The 22,543-nt window shown below is 38.7% G+C and overlaps 2 protein-coding genes across 5 annotated transcripts in view; one reads left to right on the forward strand and one right to left on the reverse strand.

The window, feature by feature from the left end:
• The window catches only part of elp4 (elongator acetyltransferase complex subunit 4), a 71,984-nt gene extending 68,363 nt beyond the window's left edge, over window positions 1-3,621 (reverse strand). For 2 of the 3 annotated variants that reach the window (XM_047363248.1, XM_047363247.1), the window contains exon 1: window positions 3,412-3,621. In XM_047363248.1, coding sequence (XP_047219204.1) covers window positions 3,412-3,589 — 178 coding nt within the window. In that variant the 5' untranslated portion in view covers window positions 3,590-3,621. The remainder of the gene's footprint in view (window positions 1-3,411) is intronic. The other variant, XM_047363249.1, reaches the window with a different exon arrangement.
• On the forward strand, window positions 3,207-22,307 carry immp1l (inner mitochondrial membrane peptidase subunit 1). Of its 2 annotated transcripts, none has more exons than XM_047363251.1 (6): window positions 3,207-3,248; window positions 11,023-11,133; window positions 11,234-11,322; window positions 12,721-12,847; window positions 21,498-21,608; window positions 22,147-22,307. In XM_047363251.1, exons 2-6 carry the CDS (start codon window positions 11,029-11,031, stop codon window positions 22,231-22,233), a joined length of 519 nt encoding a protein of 172 aa, XP_047219207.1. In that variant the 5' UTR covers window positions 3,207-3,248; window positions 11,023-11,028; the 3' UTR covers window positions 22,234-22,307. The 2 variants fall into 2 exon arrangements, with proteins under 2 accessions (XP_047219207.1, XP_047219206.1); XM_047363250.1 differs by lacking the exon at window positions 3,207-3,248 and adding an exon at window positions 3,634-3,760.
• The last annotated feature ends 236 nt before the right edge of the window (window positions 22,308-22,543 follow it).

Here is a 22,543-nt window from a genome sequence, read left to right on the forward strand (position 1 = left end):
TATTAATATATTACTAGAAGAATTGTAAGGAAAGTGTAAGCATCATTTAGGTCTGCTACTGATTATACTGACCTGATTAAATACATTTACCTTCTTGCTATAGTTTGTTCTAGATTTTAGTGTGCATATGTTGATACTGATTAAATACAAGGTTGGGCATTATATTTTAAATATATATGCAAAACAATATTAGTGAGCACAATGTAAATAATGCAAGAAAATCCATTGAATGCTGTATTTGTTTGGGTAATATATTCCAAAATGCAAGAGCTCACACTTTGCATGTCATTGTGATATACTGCTTGTTTAATGGAGTTTCACTGCAGTAGATGATAAATATAAAGGGAGCTACCTGCAGTTTCACAGCAGCAGTAGAAAAAAGAGGAACGGATTGTGATTTATTAAACAAAACCAGTTCTTTCAAAGAACTTTCCAAACATGTAAACGGGTAGCATTTCAATGCTTTATAGTGAAAAAGGAAAGCTGCATGACAAGCCAAATTAATTCCAAATTTTAATTCTTAAAATTCAGATTGAAGATTTCATCTCCAGGATGCCATTACAGGTCCTTCTCAAAATATTAGCATATTGTGATAAAGTTCATTATTTTCCATAATGTAATGATGACAATTTAACATTCATATATTTTAGATTCATTGCACACTAACTGAAATATTTCAGGTCTTTTATTGTCTTAATACGGATGATTTTTGGCATACAGCTCATGAAAACCCAAAATTCCTATCTCACAAAATTAGCATATTTCATCCGACCAATAAAAGAAAAGTGTTTTTAATACAACAAACGTCAACCTTCAAATAATCATGTACAGTTATGCACTCAATACTTGGTCAGGAATCCTTTGGCAGAAATGACTGCTTCAATGCGGCGTGGCATGGAGGCAATCAGCCTGTGGCACTGCTGAGGTCTTATGGAGGCCCAGGATGCTTCGATAGCGGCCTTTAGCTCATCCTGAACCCCACAGATTCTCTATGGGGTTCAGGTCAGGAGAGTTGGCAGGCCAATTGAGCACAGTGATACCATGGTCAGTAAACCATTTACCAGTGGTTTTGGCACTGTGAGCAGGTGCCAGGTCGTGCTGAAAAATGAAATCTTCATCTCCATAAAGCTTTTCAGCAGATGGAAGCATGAAGTGCTCCAAAATCTCCTGATAGCTAGCTGCATTGACCCTGCCCTTGATAAAACACAGTGGACCAACACCAGCAGCTGACACGGCACCCCAGACCATCACTGACTGTGGGTACTTGACACTGGACTTCTGGCATTTCCTTCTCCCCAGTCTTCCTCCAGACTCTGGCACCTTGATTCCTGAATGACATGCAGAATTTGCTTTCATCCGAAAAAAGTACTTTGGACCACTGAGCAACAGTCCAGTGCTGCTTCTCTGTAGCCCAGGACTGGCACTTCTGCCGCTGTTTCTGATTCAAAAGTGGCTTGACCTGGGGAATGCGGCACCTGTAGCCCATTTCCTGCACATGCCTGTGCACGGTGGCTCTGGATGTTTCTACTCCAGACTCAGTCCACTGCTTCCGCAGGTCCCCCAAGGTCTGGAATCGGCCCTTCTCCACAATCTTCCTCAGGGTCCAGTCACCTCTTCTCGTTGTACAGCGTTTTCCGCCACACTTTTTCCTTCCCACAGACTTCCCACTGAGGTGCCTTGATACAGCACTCTGGGAACAGCCTATTCGTTCAGAAATTTCTTTCTGTGTCTTACCTTCTTGCTTGAGGGTGTCAATAGTGGCCTTCTGGACAGCAGTCAGGTCAGCAGTCTTACCCATGATTGGGGTTTTGAGTGATGAACCAGGCTGGGAGGTTTAAAGGCCTCAGGAATCTTTTGCAGGTGTTTAGAGTTAACTCGTTGATTCAGATGATTAGTTTCATAACTCGTTTAGAGACCCTTTTAATGATATGCTAATTTTGTGAGATAGGAATTTTGGGTTTTCATGAGCTGTATGCCAAAATCATCCGTATTAAGACAATAAAAGACCTGAAATATTTCAGTTAGTGTGCAATGAATCTAAAATATATGAATGTTAAATTTTCATCATTACATTATGGAAAATAATGAACTTTATCACAATATGCTAATATTTTGAGAAGGACCTGTATTTCTAATTCAGTGCAAATTTGTTTCAGACGTTAACATACCTTAGATTAGAATCCATTTGGCTATCTATAATGCAATGGGATGCATTTTTAAAATAAAAATGGAAAAATAATAATATTAGGTACTTTCTAGATATGGGCTGCACGGTGGCACAGTTGGTAGCACTGTTGCCTTGCAGCAAGAAGGTCCTGGGTTCAATTCCCGGCCGGGGGTCTTTCTGCATGGAGTTTGCATGTTCTCCCTGTGCATGTGTGGGTTCTCACCGGGTACTCTGGCTTCCTCCCACAGTCCAAAGACATGCCAGTTAGGTTAATTGGTCACTCTAAATTGCCCTTAGGTGTATGAATGAGTTTGTGTATGGTTGTATGTGTGTTTCCCTGCGATGGACTGGCGACCTGTCCAGGGTGAACCCTGCCTCTCACCCATAGACTGCTGGAGATAGGCACCAGCTTCCCCGCGACCCACTATGGAATAAGCGGTAGAAAATGACTGACTTTCTAAATATGTGAAACATGCACTTCTCATCATGAATTCTATTTTAAACATCCACATTGTTTTTTCTGGATTGGAACGATGTATTTGTCGATTTTTGAGGTGAAATTAAATTGAAAAGTAAATCAGTTTGTCCAATAAAGATTGATGTAGGAGATTACAGACATATTGAATGTAAACGCAGAGAGAGAGTTTCGGATTTTTTTTCCCTTTTTGCTTACAAATCGCTGATTTATGGATATCGGCAATACATTCCCTAAACCATGGAGCTTTTATTAAAAAGTAACTTTAGAAAGCCATTTAGACTTAAAAACTATTGAATTGACCTGTATTATAGTTAGTTTTGCCAAACTAATATAATGTTTTTGCAGGAATTCTGTTGGACAAAATCCAATTTTAATTTTGAATTGTAAGAGCATTATTTTAGCTAAGAAAGCATGGTATTAACATGTAAACAACAATTTTTTAAGGGATTGGGCGGCGTCTTGATTATGTGATGCAATGGTCTGCTATACAGCAACAAAAACATAGCCTTTAAAGAATATTTCATGACATCAATTTGAAGAGAGAAATAGCTCAATGAGACCTTAAAAAAGGTCCGCTGGAGACGGCGATTATTCAACAAGCAGGTTTGGTTCCGACAACGATCCATCTTATTGTTGTAGGACATTTTTACTGATAATGTGTTGCAAATGTGCAGTGTAAGGTAAGGTTGTTTGCAGCTGACTGTGTCCACTTTGCCCAACAATGCGTTATAATCGCTGTTAGCCTGTGTAGCAGCGGAACACTAACCGAGCAGATAGTCCAACGACGTGACACCGGTCGAAACTAGGAGCTGTCCATTTTGGACCGAAGGTCTGGTTCCGGGTATGGAGATCAGTTTACTCCTTGTTTTCTTCTGAAAGCTCGTACTATAAACCGGTAAACGTTCAGCTGGGGTTTTACCCACAGTGTTCATGGGAGCTGCCATGTTGCTTACAATGACGTCAATGTTGTGGTACAGGTTCTCCAATCAGAAAACAGCTCGGCGCAGCTTGACCAATGACGACCCCGTTTGTTACGTTGTAGTTTCAGGAAGCTGCCAAGAGGAGGTTGGGGTTGTTATTGTGAATGCATGGTCACGCGGCTGGACTGCAAATCAGTAAGTTATATTCATGTATCTATATTTACTTAAATAATGTTCGTAAGTGGGTAAAATAAAAAGAAATGGGATTATTTTTGAGGAAGCACGTGAACAATTTGACCAAAAAGCTTGTATTGTGGTGATAGTTGAAGCGTTTTGATTTCTGATTGTGTATTTCATATTAACGAAGCCGCGAAAGTAGTTATTAAAAGCCAATTAAAACATTCACATTTAGAAACAGATATTTTTTAAAACTACAATAAAATGAATACATCAAACATAGGGGACAGGTGGACTAGTTGGTGTGCTTTGGATCATTGTCCTGTAGGAAAAACAATAAGTATGCTTGAGCTCATTGTTGATGTCCAGACATCGTCCTTTAAGATGTTGTAAAGAAGAAAATGCATGGTTCCACCCGTTAAAGCAAGTCAGATAGGTCCTAAGGTAGTCCCAAAACATCACACTAACACCTCCATGTTTTACTTTAAGGATGATGTTCTTTTTTCTGAAATGCTGTTAGTTTTACACCAACTGTAACGGGACACACACACCTTACAAAAATATGTACTTCTGTCTTGTCAACTGACAGAAAACTGAGTGGCTGATTCGCTCTTAAAGTGATTTAGGTTGACTCCTGCTTAAGTTCACTACTGTTCCATGTTTTCTCCATCTGTAGATTACAGCTCCCACTGTGGTTCACTAGGGCTCAAGACTGTCAATGACTTTTTACCATATGTTCTTGAATTTATTTAGATCAGGCATGACCAATTGCTTTTAGAGATCTTGCAGCCTACTTCATGTTGTCAAGCAGTTTTTTAAAGGGACTTCTTTATTCCATGACCTTGTTTAGTGTTCTCTGGAGTAGTTTGCAGCCGAGTGTAAAGAGGCTGGGATGAGTATCTTAGTACATGAACAATGGTAAATGGGTAGACGGAGTGGGGCCCTCGTCTGCAGTTATGCAGGTGCTGTTCCAGTGTGGTGTGGAGAAGAAATTGCTGAGCCACAAAGTAAAGTTCTCGATTTACTGGTTCATCTCCATCCTGACCCTTACAGATGGTTATATGGAGCGAAAGAGCAAAATCTCGGATACAATGAGCTGAAATAAGCTTCCTCCATTGGGTGGTGGGGCTAAACCTTAGTGAAAGGGTGAGGAGGAGGAATAGAGTTGTTCTTTTGCATCAAAACGAGTCAGCTGAGGTTGTTCAGGCATCCAGTCGGGATGCCTCTTGAATGCTTCACTGGAGGTTTTTCCAGCTGCTCGAGCTGAAAAAAAGGCAGGACCAGGACTCACTGTAGAGACTAGATATCTCTACTCTCCTGGACATTTTTCACTGGAGAGGGATGTCTGGGTTTCCATCTCGGACCTGCTATCATCTTGACCCAATTACTGATAAGCTGAAGACAATGGCTTGATGGATGGATGGATATTCACTCTAAGTATCATGTAATCTAAACCGATAGGCAGATCTATTTCTAAAAAGCACCAAAAAGTAAAGCGTCAAAAAGATTTTTGCACATAAAACTACTTGTATTTATTTTGCATATTGCACTAATTGAGACAACCTCTTTTTAATTCGAACATTGCAAAGTCCACTAATATTTCCTTTGTACTCAAGACTGATCAATGACATCCTTAATAGAGCTGTATAAAGCTTTGTATAAGAGAGAGAGGCCAGAGGCAGTGTTGGATCGCAAGATGCTGTGATACTCCCGAGGAAGCAATCGCCCAACTGCTCACTTTACAAACGCTCTCAGCAGAGACATTCCTGCTGTTTTGACAGCACTGTTGAGATTTATGCGTGGTGACAGGAGGCCAGGAGAATATATCATGGCTGACAACGCCAGGCATTGTGGAAAGAGTGCACGAGCCAAGTAAGATGCTCTGACTGACCTGCATTTTGAGAAAGGAGATTCAGCTTCAGCAGTACAGTAATTTCTGCTAGTCTGTGTAGTATTGCAACTGATGAACAAATTTCTGTTGGTCTTTATTCTGCAAAATTAATTTTAGTATGTGCAGAGCAAGCTAGAGTAATTGTACAAAAATAACCCACCTTCTCAAATCAGGATCTAGCAAAGAGGTGTTTTTTTTCCAGGTGTTTTTTCCAGTTTTATTATGTCAGCTGCTGTATCTGATTGAGCTAAATAATGGCAGGAGTCATAACATGTCAGACCTTTTCCTGATCTGAATGTTTTGCTTTCTTCAGTCTTGCTCTGTCGTCAGTTTGGGGAGTCCTAACTTTTTGTGTCCAGAGGATGCCAGATTATCATCAACATGCACCAAATTTGTTTTGTTAACACTGAATGAAAAGCAGTAGTAGTCTACAGGCGCAGGCACAATAAGTAAGACAGGTTTTGTTTACAGTTAATTTTATCCTTTTTTCCATTTATTTGGCATTCCATATTTTGAATTGCTCCATTCTGCTTTTCTCAGATGGTTTTTGTTTTAGTCATATCACGTTTGATCTATAAGAAAACTTTAAGAAACAATAAACACACATAACATGTACTAGTGTAGAATTTAAGGAAACTACAGTCTAAAAATTGTACGTGAGGTAAGATGTCTGTCACTAGTCAGTATAGAAATATTGCAGCTAGTGTCAAGCTCAGGCCCGTGGATAACCCAAACTCCTTTGTAAATCTGATACAAGCGCAGATAAAATCTCTGCACTCTTTCAGCGCAGAGCCAGCAACGCGCAATCTCTTGCGGTCAATACAATAAGGCTTAGTGACTGACTTTCTATTGAATAGAATTGGCTGGGGACTGTGTCAGCCTGCACTTCCTTTCACTTCACAGCAGTTGTATTCATATCACTTGGCTATTATTTGCTCTGGCTGACCCTTTGATTGTAGGTATAAGCCCTGAGCTCCTCAAATAGCAACCTCGCTCAGCTGTTTCACGGCTGCGTTGCTGTTAGCAACAATAAAAAGAGCAATATGGAGATCAGTCTTTTCAATTAAACCTTTGATAGAAGGCAGAATCCGGGGGGACGGGGATTTTGCGCAGACACTATCCTGGGACTTTCACATCTGTCACTCCCTATTCAGCCAGGTGTCTGTGTTTAAATCTTCGGGATTAACTCTGATTGCAATGATAGTTGAAACAGCCCCGTCCGTCCCCCCTCCTTGTTGCTAAAGCTCCTCCTTTTTTATATCTCACATTAAGATCAAATCAAGCCATGCGCAACAGGACTCAGTTCCCCACCCTCCCCTGCCTTCTGCTGTCCAGAGAAAGACATCAGAGGTGGGATTCGTCCCCACTCTGGTCTGGCTGCTCCTCCAGACTCCCTTCCATCTGTGATCCTCAGGGAGAAGAAGAATATCTGACAAGGGTCTTGTAAGCCTCTTAGCCCCCCTGTAGCCCGGTTCTTTCTCAGCCCATGTTTTCCTAATTTAGTTGTGTAAGAAGTCCGCTCCAAGGCCCTTGTGTGCTGTTTGGATTGAAATTCGCTTTGTGGTCCTAATAGACTGGCCATGTATTTCAATTAACACTACTCACTCATGGCAGGGTCAAATCCTTTGAGACCAGTAGAGGTAATTCCTTTCCGACAATTTCCTTATGGCTTCAATAATGTGCATTTAATTAGGTATCACTTTTGGTGGGCTTGAACGGGCTATATTTTGTTTTCTGTTTTATGAATATTTTATTTTTGATTGGCTCATCAAATAGTGAAAATTAAGATTTTTGCCTGCTCATTTAATCCCATAAAACTGATACAAACATGTCAGCTAACAGCATATTGATGAACTTCATTTTGAAGTTAGTAACAATTTGCTGTTAATATGGCAAGTTATGTATAAAAATTAGTTCAGAGAGGTTACAATGGATCACAATAATCATTTTGTTCAAAGGTGTCAGTCAGAAGAAGGGTACAAAACGATCCACAGTGATATTTACGTATGTACCATAGAACCAGTTCTAGATGGAAGTTGGGTTCTTATCAAGGTGAATGAAATTATGAACATTTCAAAATACCAACAGTTTTGACCAGGTTTCTCCCAGAAAGCTGAAAATGTTTGAGAGAAAAGTTTTAAAATAGCCTAGCCAGAGTGCAGAATTATACTTAATAGAAAATCTGTGGTGTTGTCTAATGTGGGGTGAAGACGAGATATCCTCACAATCTGATAGAATTCGAGAACTTTTAAAGGTAGGTTGGGCAGATATTGTCATAAGTCAAGATTTGGTATGCTGATGAACTCCTACCAAAGAAAACTCAATGTTGAAGTTGAATCAAAAGGGCTTTTAAACAAAGTTTAAGGATGAGCAACTGGATTATCACACCTTTTTTTTACCATGTGTTTTTGTTTTTTTAGATGAATATGAAATCCATCCATTCATCCATCTTCTATATCCAGGTATCCTTGTAGGGTCATGGGGGCTAGTTCGTATAACCAGCAGTTATTGGGCAAGAGGCAGGGTACACCCTGGACAGGTTGCTGGTCCAATATGAGTTTTCATGGTGTGATTTTGTTTTTACATTGCAAAAATCTGGCATTTCATCAGGGTCCTGTACTCTTGAGAGCTACCATAAGGTTTGATATATGAATTTAAATAACCCTTTGCCCGTCCTGTAATTGTGACCCTATTATTATTCAGTATATTCAAAACTATTAACTCTAATATGTAAACTGCAGCCCTTTCTTTTGGTATATGGTCAATGCTGGTTGGATAGAAGCCAAGGTGCATTTCCGACCTCAAGGAAAACCAGCAATGCCTGAATTGTAAAGATCAGATTAAAACTCAACAATCCAAGTCATAATTTGAAGTCTTCCTCGTTTTAAATGTCATAGACCTCGACAAATGTCATCACCGTTTCAAGTTTATTATTATAACATTTGAAGAAGGTATCTTCAAGTTGAAATGATAAATTATCTTTAAAAGCAGCAACTTCCTTGATTCTCCTTTCTGTATTTCTTTCTACAGGAGTCACTTTATTCAGAGATTTCTGCTGATTTTTCACATTAAAAAAACCATTTTCCTAATTCATCTAGTATTGATTGCTCTGAGCTGAATGAATGAATTATGGTTTCCTAAATAAGAGGTTCACAAAGTTAAACACACAATGAAATAATTCCACCTCCCCTCTTATCCTGACTGTAGCACTGTGCGGTGACAGCAGGAGGCCAGTGGTCACAGATGGTTCTGCAGGGAAGGCTCCTTTGACGTTTTTTTTTTTTGTTGTTTTTTGTTTTCTCATGAACATGTTTGCTGTGTAATCCAGGATTATCACAGAGACTTTGTGCTAGTTTACAGCTGTGATACAACATTTAATTAATACTCTTTGCCCAACCACAACACACACACAGATTTATAGGGTATTAGCAGCAAAAGATAGTATGGGCTGCCTGTTTTTTTGCCTTGGGGAAATTAAAATGTAATACATACTCATTCAGAAGTCTCTGTGGATGTCCACCTCATTCTGAGTCCCAAGAGTCACTTCAGCTTATATGTTACACTTTCTATGTTACATACAGGTGATGCTTTTGTCCGTGCATATGACACACACACACACACACACACACACACACACTATCAGTAACAGAGGGGGCCTCAGAAAACCAGGCGGCTGCATATGGACTCTCTTGATATCAGTCACTGGCCGTGTGATCTGGTTATGCAAAGTCTCCTAATCCCTACCTATGATGAATGCATGCTGGAATGGAGGGGAGGGGTTGTGATGAAATAGAGATATGAGGGCAGCTGTATGGGAGACTGTCCACTGTGCTCTGTGAATGAGTGCTAACAAAGATTGCTGATCCCTGGTCTAGCAGAAGGAGGCGCACACTGGTGATCACGTCTGAGAGTGCATTACAGTACCACAGAAATGGAAATGCAGGTGAAGCAAGCTGAGACTAAGAGGAAGAGGCATGAACATGCTGTCTTAGCGTAGACCAGAGATTCACAATAACCCTAAGTCCACTTTCTTGCCAACAGAGGAATTAAGAGGGCCAGAGGTGTTCTTGTACCAGCTGGGGAAGGACTGTGTTTGCAGAACAAGAAAATGGAGCATGCTGGAACTGGAAAGGGGCATTTCATTTGGGCCCTGCGCAGGGTATCTATATCCTCCCCTTCACCTGCTTGAGCCCTGCCATTCACAATATCTCTGAAAATGTGGAGGGTTGCAAGTGGTGACTGTGGAACAGAGGGAAGAAGCAGTGGGGAAGTGAGACGATGGAGTCTATCTTTTTTGGGATCAAAAAGGATGGAGAATAGGCCAAAGAGACACATGAAAGAAAAGATAGAGTTTAATAGGTGAAATGTAGTTGGAATGAAAGAGACGGACCTGTGTGTACAACAGAGAGAGAGAAGAGTAGAGGGGGTAATGGGATTAGGGGTAACATCTTTGGCAGGACTCACAGAGCCACCTGACACTCGGTCTGTTGGGAACCTGGGGAGAAACAGGGGGTGGAGGTGCTGGGGTAAGGGAGAAATTGGGGGTCCTAATCCTTGTCCATCTTTGGGAAGTCATTCCCAGAGCTCTGAGGATTTGGAGCTTTGGTTTCCGCTCTGCTTGTTTTGGTTAATAATACCCTGGGAGGGAGAGGAGACGTGGCGAGAGAAAGAGACAGAAGGAATAGAGAAGATGAAGAAAAAGATTTCTTTACCCTGTGGAGGGCTAGCAGGACAGCAGCCTGAGAAAAAAGAAAGCGATTGAAGCACGTACTAACATCTAAGCCCGACCGTATACAGTTCCTGTTTGTGTATGTGCAGGTGGGCTAGAGCTTTTCTGCATATAAAGTCTGCTTGGCAGTATGTAAATACTGGCTTGCTTTCTTCAGTCCATCCTGCAGGTTGAGTAAAAGTCAATAACCCAAAAGTGGTTGTGATGTTTGCTTAGAAGACATATTCCTTGTGTGTTTCAATGACAGTGTTTGCAGGGCTGTTGTAAGCGTACCAGAGTGTTTTTGTGTTTCTATAGTGCTGACAGGAGCTGATAACAGCTCTAATGAGCACGGTGGCAGCCGAGGCAGCACAGTCAAGGAAGTAGCTGCAGACAGGGCAAGGCTGCCTGGCTGGATGTGTCACAGTTTCTGTGTTTGACCATCACCTGTGCTCAAGGTGTTGATAGGTCCATCGTCCACAGGGTCAAAGTGCGGGACAGTTTTCTGGTGTGAACTGGCTACTCAGCCCCTGAGAATGAAACACTAAAGAATGTGCCATCCTAGTGGTAGGCCAACTGTGACAACCTTGTCCACACCTTTAGAAATGAAACTCCTCACAGCTTTTGTTGTTTTTGTTTTTATTGAAGAATCCTGTAACTTCTGACTGTTCTCCTCCATAGGTGGAGATGTTCCGTCGTGTGCTGGGGAAAACCCTGGGCCTCTTGGGTTACACCATACAATACGGCTGCATAGCGCACTGTGCCTTTGAATACATTGGAGAATTTGTGGTGGTTTGTATTATTAGGATTACATAATTTATGCCTCTTTTTCATATATTATATAAGCTTTTTTATGAACAAAAGTAATATATATTTTTTTGTCTTGATTCAGTGTTCTGGTCCATCTATGGAGCCCACGATTGTAAACCATGATATTGTCTTCTCTGAACGTATGAGTCGTCATCTTTGTAAAATAGAAAAGTAAGTAGGATGGATCAGAGATTCTGTTTGCTTTACTGAGAGATTTGAGTCTTATATTTAGCTTGACCCTACTCTTGGATTTTGACCTCTCACGCTTTGCTCTCATGCCCATGTCAGCTAGCCAGTGGAATTGTGTGATTTTGCCAAAATAAGTTATATTGATCACAGAATACGGAAGCTTTTGAATGGAATGTGTTTTTATGCAAATATTTCATGGTAATTGGTCAGTTTTGTTCTTACTTTAACTCATTGGCTTTATGATATCACAAACTCACATTTTTACTTAAAATTTGCTCCTGATTAACTGCTGCCACCATATGGGTCCACTTTAAATGACATTGTTGCTTTGGGTATGGGCCAACAAAACAAGGCATCCTTCTAAACAAGAAACCTGACCCAATCAAGTCACCTGAACCTGGCCAGTCTTTGCAGTTGCAGCTACAATAGATTTTTATTTGCACGTTTGTCTATATTTTGTGTTGTGCTCAGCATCCCTCAGTGACTTACTGCTAGGTATTTACCCAATTTCAAAGTATGGAGCCTCCAAATATCTGGGAACCCAGTACCAGGAAAGGTCAGCCTCGCTTGTCTTTACAGGAGTGATCTTAGAGCAAACAGAACCATTGTTGTAGCTGTAGAACCTATTGTTCTAGCCAAGGAAGGGACTGAGGTGGCAGAACCACAGAGCTCGAACGCAATTGGTTCCCCAAAAAAGTAAATTGCCTCGGCTGATGTAAAGCTGCAGTTACCTTTACTGTTTGATCCCTAAACCTCTAGCCCGGTTCATTGCACGTCCAGGCAGTTTTCAAAAGTTTAAGTTCCTTACTTTTTCCTTCCTTCAATCTCTTTTGCCTTAAAATTATCATTAGGTATTAAATTTCCAAATTAGACCATCAATACAACCATTATCTTGATGTCTAAGAGTTAAGTTTAATGGTTTTAAATAATTCTGGTCTATTCAAACCCTGTCAACAAGTGGTGTGTAACTTACCATTGTCTATTTTCTTTTTTTACAAGTCAATTAGGCATCCATTGTTATCTTTCTTGAGCCCATTATTAATAAGTAGATATTGCTGAATTATACTTTTTTTTTTCTCTAATCTTACATATTCGTTTAGATTTACTCTCTTTACTAATTATAAAAGTGATGAGAAAACAGAGTGCAGATTTTAACTCCCTAGATAGCTCAATAATCTATTTTCAGATGGCTTAGCTGTATTGATAAGCTGTGATGCTGATTTGGTTTTGATAACCAGTGAGATTGGTTCGTTTCTAAGACGTTAAACTTGTTGAAAGTTGGTGATATTTGCTACAGGTTGTTTTGCAAATATAATTAATCAAATCAGCGTTATTGCACCATGTATTGTATGATGAATAATTTTATTTATTTGTTTTCAGGGGTGACGTAGTAATAGTAAAAAGTCCATTTGATCCACACATGAACATTTGTAAAAGGGTTATTGGATTGGAGGGTGACAAAATCTGCACCAGTGGCCCATTGGATTTGTTGAAGACCCACACATATGTAAGTATATTTATTTATATAATTCATACCTACAGTGTATTTGTTAAGGTGTCAGATTTTTTGTTGCATTTAATATACATTCAGTTATTTCCTGTTTAAAAAAAAACAAAAGAGGATTCAGTAGCAGTCTTCCTGCAAACAACCACAGCTAAGGGTGTTTCCCAAAACGAGGAAAGAGTACAGTTAAATAGAGAATGAGAGAAAAATGTGTTTAGTACACTTGATAGTTTCTCTCACCCTAAAATGATGAGCAGAACACTTATGCATAATGCAAAACTCTGTCTCAGTTGTTCTTTGTGTCTGTCACAGTCTATAGGCTTTCACAGTTGTTTACATTTTAGACCATGTGCATCCATTTTGTGTCAGTGGTCAAATATGAGCTTTTGACAACACCTATATTTCCTAAGAATGGTGATAAAACCAGAGAATGAACAGGGTTTCTGCTGCCGAAAACCACTGTCATTGCTTTTCTATTACTGCTCTCTCCAACACCCACAGCTCAGGCTCGCAATCTTTCTGAAGCCTGTTAGAGTTAGTGCCAGCCGAATAGACAGACTGATGGGTGGGAGGAGGGTTTTCTGAGTCTGTGTTTGTGTGTGTGAATGAGTATATGACAGTCCACAAACCAAAGGTTGTGTTTATGTTGCATGTCTTTGAATTTACTTTGTATTTTATTGGCTATGGGCAAACGCTTGAATAAGTTCAGAAAAATAAAGCACAAGGCCAAGCTCGCAAGTGACATTCTTGAAATGACAAAGTAAATACTTCTACTATCTTTACTTCTACATAAAAACAATTGGAAAATGTGTGCCATAATTCTGTGAAAAGTGTTCAACTTTAAGTCGTTTTAAAACTCTAAACTACTGTATTTGGGTTCAGGTAAACATTTTCTTTATTTTTACATGATCTCTCATTGATACCATGCCTTCTTCTCGATCTTGAAGTGATAAATCAGATTTTATCAGAGGCAGGCCTCTATGAAACAGATGACTTGTAGTTAAGTTCAGTTCAAGTGGACTTTTCTCTGTGGGCTTTTAGCAGATTGTGCCACAATTAAATTAATTTGCATGTATAGTTAATAAAGTTAGATACTGTAAAAATTGTAATGAAATACAATGCACATAAATAATTGATGCTACCTAAGTACTACCTCTAACTATACGTATATCAAACCTGATCAGGCCATCTAACAAACACTCCCAAATATATGTTGTTTTTTTGAATTGGTAAAATTAATCCAAGATCCTCAACAATGTACATTTTTAGAAGTACTCAACTCAATAACTTTTATAGCTTTATTTATTTCCCAGATAACAAAACTGTATAATTAATTATAAAGTAATACATTCATAATGCATAGTTTGTAAACAAATTGCTCATTAAGGCTTAATGATGCTACTTTTCTAACTTCTTTCAGAAGCTAGCTGTGCCATAGGACTACTTATTACATGAAAACAAAGTTAGTATTAGTTTCCAGCTATGTTTTTTTTATTTTTTTTATGTCCCCTATAACAAATGCAGGTCACACCTTTTTAAGCTTCTATGCTTATGAAATATCTCGTGCTTGTGTGAAAATATTGTTGAGTTAAGCTGCAGTGTCGTTCAGCAAACGCAGGAGCCTCTGCTTACACAACAGCTGAGTATGCGTAAGCTGCTCTGTTTAAATAACCTTCAGCTCTTCCACTTTATAATATTAAAACCATGTAGAAATCTGTCTCATGTAGCAATAGAAGTAGTCAGATAAACAGCTTTCATGTGTTAACTCTATTTTTTAATCATAGACTTGTTTAAAGAAAATTCAAAATACCTCCCCTGGCAAGCAATATGAAATCACTACTTTGCATGGATGTTCAGTTGGTTGTTTCATTAAACAAATAAATCCAATTACAAATCAAATAAATGATAAAAAACCATCAATTTCTGTGAATTTATGAATGTGTAATGGCCCATAATGCAAAACGTAAAAGAGAAGCCAAAGAATTATATTAGCTCTTTAGCTATCATTAAACTGCAATGAATGCCTTGTATTCAAAGAAGCATTCTGTTTCTGAGTGAAATTCTCAGTTTCTCATCACTTCTCCCTCCACTGTACTGTTGTGGATAATCAACAGAATGAATGTGAAAATCCTTAAATTAACAGGGGATATAGCTGGTGCCATCTTATGTGTATGTGGTGTCACAATTTACAAGGCTATTTTGTGTTTGATGGTTCTGATTTTAATAAGATACAAGCTGACCATTGAGACACAAAATAGCACATTTTAAAGCATGTCAGATTTCATTGCTTTTTCCATGTAGTATGTATCTTTGTAGTAACATGATACATAAAACGTAAAGCATTTTAATGGCATGTATCATCAAATGAGTGGTGTCATAGTTTTTTTTTCTTTCTGTGCAGAGAACCTATGTGCTTGTGTGTGGTTATTATGATGGTGTGAAACATTATATGTAGACCTTTAAAGATGTTTTTTGTAAGGCAGTGTAAGACCCTGTCATCACCTCTTTTCTTGTGCAGACAGATAGACAGACCTGTCTGCTCCACCCTCAGAGATCCAACAATGTACTAATTGCTCTCTCACCTTTTCAGAATCATTTCTATTGTGTCAAAACAATACCGGTTGATCCCTAATGTTACACCAGGGGAGAGAAAGAGACATGTGACATGAAACCCCCGCCATACTTTCTTTTCTCTGCTGTAAAGTGAGACAGAGTGATATAGTTAGAGATGAACTGAATATTCATACACAGTATTAAAGGAAAAAACTGCCTTACTCCAATCATGTTAAGATAATGAGCATGGTTGTTAAACAGCAAGCCTCCACATTGAAGAGAGCTTCGGTTTCAACTTTGCTCGACACGTTTCTGACAGGTAAACAATGCCTGGCGTCAACCCAACCTGTAACCACAAGACTGCTGCTGTCTTTCCCACCCATCCCGCTCAGCAGTCCCTGGCTTATTAAATGAACTCTGTCTAGAAATACTTTAAGCCTGTGTTGAACTTGATATTTAGAAATGTTTGTGGAAATCTGGTCCTCGTGAAAAACAGACATTGATACCCACTGGAAAAGATGACAGACTACCAGCTTATCTTTTGACAGATATACTAATCACAGGCTGTATGTACATCACTTTTTGCTTCAATTTCCGGAAGAAAATACAAAAGTAACTAGAACCCCAAGCAGTTATGATCGGGCTCCAAGCCCCTCCCAGTAACTCCGCCCCCAACCCTGCCTCTTCCCGACTACCACGTCACACGCCCACATGACCACATTTTCAAAAGGTCAGGTCTGATCTTGGTTGCTGAAGCACTCAGACCTCACAGGCTTAGCGGAAACCGCGTCCTGTCTGAAAGGCCCTTAAGGGATATTAGCAGCTATGGATGAAGAAGGGTTGTGATACTTGTGTCAGAAAAAAACACAAATAAAACAGAGAGGTAACTACTGTTACTTAACCCCGAACCAAAATACCGACCGGAGATAGATGTTCTGAACACTACGAATGCAATACACCTTTTGGCCACAAGCTTAATTTTGGGGGCACTGTTTCTTCCGCGAGCGGCAGACAGCGAGCTTTCTGCAGAATCCATATTTCATCAAACAATTATCAGGGCTGCTTAATTAAAAATGTCCAAAATAATCTCAGTTAACTGTCTATACCTGCAATAATATGCATTGTCCCTAGATGTAATGGGTTTAATAAAAAAAAATGTGTTTTATTAACAGGCAGCATTGCCTCTGATACTTGTGTGAGAAAAAAAAAAAACACCAATGCAAGGGTGGATACACCTGGGATCGAACCCTGAATCTGAAGGTAGGGAGGCAGACAGCTAATCCACTTAAAACATTCCTTAAAAATACATAGTTTGTCATAAAAATTACCAAAGTATTCTCATTTAAACCTGTGTATATCTACAATAATATATATTGTTTATAACGTCCCTAAATGTAATAGTCCTTGAACAAAAAAATGAAAAGGCTTTGTTTATACATTAACAACCTATAATGAACCGAATTTAAATATTCATTAAAAATCCATATTTCATCAAAGAATTCCCAAAATATTCTTAGATCTCCATGACTATAGAAGAAACAATATAACTGTTTATTCAAGTGCCTAAATTAATTACCTTTTCAACCAAAAATCGTTTACTGTCATATCCATAGTACTTAGCCAAATTAAAAAATGTATATAAAATATATGGTATTTCATAAAATTCCCTAAATATTCTCAGGAAACCATATCTATATGTGGAATGATATACATTGTTTGTCATGTCTTTAATTTTAATGATTGTTTTAAAAGAAATTAACTATCATTTCAATGATATTAGTAATAATGACCAAAATTGAAAAAGTCATGTAAAATCCATACTTTGTCAGAAAAATCTCAAAAATATTCACCTAGAACCTCGGTAATATGTAGAATAGGCCGAATTTTCTTCAGCCACCACACTTTCATGAGTTCATCAAAATTAATTTATAATCGCCATTATTGATTAGCATATATCTTTATGAATTAATTGTACAAACGTTGGCTGCCCAAATTGAACAACGTTTATTGGGGATTATAGGCATTGTCTACTTAAGTAGTGTGCAAAATTCCACAGCTTTTGGCGCAACAAAACTTGAGATACAACTGCTAGCTTTATTACCAAACATTGTACACTGTAGTGACGTGCTTTGAGATAGAGCTTTATCTAGAATAAGTACTTTTCAGGATTATGCGCAGAACATATCCTGAAGGTTTGGGCTCTCTAGGTACCACAAGTGATTTTAGGGGAATTCCTTTATATGTGAAGGGTCGGAGGTACATTTTCGCACATAAGCCACGCCCACGTTGCCCAATCATTACATATTCTCTAGGTGGTATCCTGAAGAAATCTACCAAATTTTATAAAAATCCATTCAGCCATTTTGGCTATATAAATTTATTTTGCTTATAGCGCCCCCTAGGCTTAGATCCCTCTGAAAATGACTACATACCTACGGTTTGACCTTATGCACTACTGGTATGAAAATTATTTGTACATCTTAATCTATTTTCAAGTTGGGCCAAAAAAACTTTTTAAGTTTGATTGCATATAATTCGCAAACCGAAAAATTATTTTGAAATCCATGCCATATCGTTTTGTCGGCTATGTCTGCAGTCTTACCAAGCCTGGTTTTGCTTTGATTGGCCTTGCCCCTTAGGAGGAGTTAATGAAAATAGGTTTCGCATATTACGCAACATTATTGCTAATTAGCATAACTTTATGATTTTCAAAACTTACATGATTAAGAATGACTCAAAGAACATCCAGGAATTGAGATTTAGGCTCTGCAAGCAGCAGTTTCAGAGATAATCACAGACATGCATTTTACGTTATAACAGCACCATATAGTGGTGACTTACCTGTGACTCACACAAAGTAATGGGAAATAATTCTAATTGGCCGGAATACATAAGAATGCATGCTATACCCTGTTTTTTTTTTTTTTTTTTTTTAATTTTTTTATTTTAAGTTTATTTCAGTGGACAGAATTGAATCTATTGTAGTTGTTTTCATATAGCACAAAAGTATGCATACCCCGACAGCATTTTCACATTTTGCCACCCACAAGAAAAACGTAACTGTATTTTCATGGGTTTTTATGATAGATCAACATGAAGTAGTGCATAATTGGTAAGTGGATGAAATTATTCCTAGCTTTTGCTACTTTTTAGTGTGGTGTGCATATTTATTTAGTCCCAGAGTAATGACCATTTTTCCCTTCAGTAACAGCTGCAAGTCTTTTGGAGTATGTCTCTACCAGCTTTTCGCATCTAGAGTTCGAAATTTGTTTCTATCCTTTTTAGCAAAATAGCTCTACCCTAATCTGCATTTAGGTCTGGCTTTTGACTAGGCCATTAAAGCTGGACTCTCTTTACTAGAAGGGTAACGTTTGAAGGCATTTGGTCACACTGGATATTATCTAAGGGTAACCGAGTAAAGGGAATGGTATACAAATGCACAGCACACTTTTCAGAGTTTTTTTTTAAATAAATATAGAAATATAACCATAATATACTATTTTGTGTTGGTTTATCAGAAAAAAGTCCTTAAATAAATACAAAGCAGCCTGTGGTTGTAACATGACAACAGGGTGATACATCTTTACAAGGCACTGTAGTTTCCACTGTTGTCTCTGATTGTAAAGTTTTTGAATGTTATCTAAATGTTGAGGATACTATGACCTTTCACGTCTTTGTTTTCCCAATCACATGTAGTGACTGACTGATGTCCAAGGGTTGACAGTATGCCACTTTAAAAGACAGATTTTCAACTTTTAAAACATGTTCTTCTCAATTTTACTCTGCATTAAGTTAGGTTAGATTTTTCTTTCCATGTGCATTGTTTATTTTCAAACAAGGGGGAATGGACACTGGGGAGAGATGTTAAACTACAAAAAAATAACTTACTCGATACTTGTGAAAGACTTTATCTGACAAAACTGAATGTAATTGAAAAAAACACCTTAATCTGAACCCAAATATATCCCAAATAGCAGTTGATTATTTGCTATAGGCTTATTACAGGTTTGTAGAAATTACCAGGATCACTTGTTTGCACTCATTTGTGTTTTTTCTAGATTAGTAGTGTCCAAAGAGATCATTAGTCTTCAATCAAAAACTGCTCTAAACAGAATGTTTTCAGTCCTGTTTTAAGCAAACCAGACGTTTTTGCAATTCTCAGGTTTTCAGGAAGTTTGTCCCAGAGCTGAGGAGTCTAGAAACTAAATGGTACCTCGTCTTGTTTAGTTCTGGTCCTGGGAACACTGAGTAAGCAGGTCTCCGAAAACCTGAGGGATCTACATGGTTCATCCTTGACAAGCAACTGAGAAATGTATTTCAGCCCAGAATTTTAAAGTCTATTTTTTACAAACAGGGGGCCAGTGTAGTGATTTAAGGACTGGTGTGATATGATCTATTTTTCTGGTATCAAACCCTGGCAGCAGCATTTGGATGAGCAGCCGTTGCCTGATTGATTTTTTTTTATTTGATTGATTGATTTATTTTTATTTTGCAGAGACCAGTAAATCAAACATTCTATCAAGAAGCCCCTTATTCTGACAATATTTTAAGATGAAAGTAAGCTGATTTAGTAGCAGACTTTAACTTATTATCACAATTTAGATATGAGTCCAAAATTACATCCAGGTTCCTCGCATGCTTGGATGAATGGGTTTACCCCAGTCTGCTTTCAGGTGAAAGTCATAGGATGTTCATGGTCCTATTTTTTATGCACTAAAAAGAAAAGTAAAAATGTGATAAAATGATGCAAACACATTTGTGTGAGATGATTTATGGCCATTAAAATTAGCTGATTATGCCAATATTTCTCAGCAGTTTTGGAAACAAACCTGGAGAACTCACAATTTATTTTGTTGGATATTACTTATGTGCATCAGCTCTGTTGATCCAGTCAAGCCTTTATATATTGTTCAAATGTGTTGTGTAATTAAAAAAAAAGAAATGTTGAAACAATGTTGAGACACTTGACAATCCCTAATCAAGCAGCTATGTTTTTCGGCCCAACAGAATTAGGATGAGGTTTTTATTTAAAAAATGCCAGATTATGATTTGACAGATGATGATTTGGCAGATTACAAACAGTGGTGTTTCTTTTTCCTGTACTTGGGAGCCAGCATATGTTACCATGTTAATGAGGTGTAATGGTGAGAATCCAGCATGTTGACATATGGTTCTCAGATGACTCCTTTAATGATATTCATTTGTGTCGTTGTTAGTCAGCGAGTTGTTTACCTCATGTTAGGTCAACGTGTCACTGACTTGTGATTATGTCACATCATCTGTCTCAATTATCAAATATGAAATGAAATGCAGCGTCCCACATTAAGACTGGGGAGTAATCAGAGACCAGAGTGATTGGAAGAAGGAGCTTAACCACAGGAAAAGGCATGACATCATCCCACTGCTAGTTTCCCGTTTTCTTATTCATGTTATTCCCTTTCTTCCAGAGGACTTTTGCCTTTAAAAAGTTGAGCAACACAAAAATAGACTCGTGGATTGTGATGCCCATTATGACAATATAATGTGTTGTTGATCCTGTCTGCACATATAGGGGGACAGCACACTTAATTAGGGCCTTGACAAGCCTACTCTCCTAAAGTGATGAGATTAATCATAATTGGTGTCACTGTGAATTAAAGCCTGCTTGGATGACCACCCCACTGGCAGGTCGGACCGCGGTGGAGACCCTTGGACGCTGCTGCTAGCCGCAGCTTAGTTCTCTCCCTCTTTTTCCCTCTGTCCAGCTATCTCAGGCCCCTCTCTGGCTTTGCCCTCTCTGGGTAAGAGGGTTGCAGATCTCAGCCAACAGCCTAATGACCCTGTTTGAAGTTCTCCTAAGTGTCCATCCCCCAACCCCGATTGTTACCCATGAAACCTCCGCAGTGAAACAGAAGGATCTGTAGTTTAACGTTAGGATACATGATGAGGGAGGGATAACCGAGGGGACTCTTTAGGGTGAAAGAGGTGAGGTTTGGTAGAGTTTCTCTAAATAGTGGATGAAATCAGTTTTCCATGTGATATGCAGTCTCGGGGACCTCTTTGTTGTACTGGACAAGTGAACATGCTAATCATTTTATGGCGTGTGTAATAATGTTTTTAGGTTCCAATGGGCCATGTATGGCTAGAAGGTGATAACCGTAGGAATTCCACTGACTCAAGGAACTATGGCCCAATTCCATATGCCCTCATCCGAGGTCGTGTTTGCTTAAAGGTAACATGCAAACTCAATTTTATGGTGTCTTATTTTGCAAAAATAAGCCACCAAGATATGTCTTATTTCTTATTTGTGGTTAAAAATTAGTAAAGTGTAGTCGAGCCATTTTGTATTTATTGTTCCCCTATAAATCCCTCCATTATGGCCATTTCAAGTACTAATCAGAGATTATAGTCAGTTGGAAGTTTGAAACAAGTGTGTCTGATTGGCCAAAGCCTGGACAGCATATAGTCTAGTTTTCTATTCTGCTTTGTTGTCATGTCACCGGATGTCATCGCAACCATGACCCTGGAAATGGGTCAGGCAACCTTCTGTCCATCTGATTGGACAGCAGCACTCCACTGGAGGCCCTGCTACGACAGCTGATGAAATAACAGGATTTTTAATGAGGTCAAATGCATCATTAAAAGCTGTATTAGGGAGTGTGTCCAAGATGTGAAATAAATGTTTTGTCTCCTGTAATAGCTTTGTTTGGTATTAATGAAGTCTTATTTTCCTTTAACTCCTTGTTTTTCTGCTTTTTTTCCCTTCACAGCTCTGGCCGCTGCATAGTTTTGGCACTCTGAGTGAAAGCCCGACCAAACGCATCATTAAAGCTCAGAGTGACTCAAACTCTGATTGACGCATCCAATTGTTTATTTTCCTGTACTTAGTTTGAATAATCTTTTTGAATAAAACAGCCATCTATTAAATTTGCTTGAGGTCTGGTTAATTACGATCAGACACATTTTAAGTGCAGGTTTTCTTCTCTTGTAGGCAACAACACTTAGCATTCATACATACTTGATTAATGGAAGTACATTACAACTGCCAGAGCCCTTTGTCATGTAGGGCTTACAGTGCATTCATTGTAGCCGTGCAGCACTGTACAGAGCATTGCATGAACAGTGTGTATAACTGGGTCTCAGTGGAACCACAAATGACAGAGTTAA

This window comes from Girardinichthys multiradiatus, chromosome 4 (genome assembly GCF_021462225.1).
Source record: "Girardinichthys multiradiatus isolate DD_20200921_A chromosome 4, DD_fGirMul_XY1, whole genome shotgun sequence".
NCBI classification, from domain to species: domain Eukaryota; kingdom Metazoa; phylum Chordata; class Actinopteri; order Cyprinodontiformes; family Goodeidae; genus Girardinichthys; species Girardinichthys multiradiatus.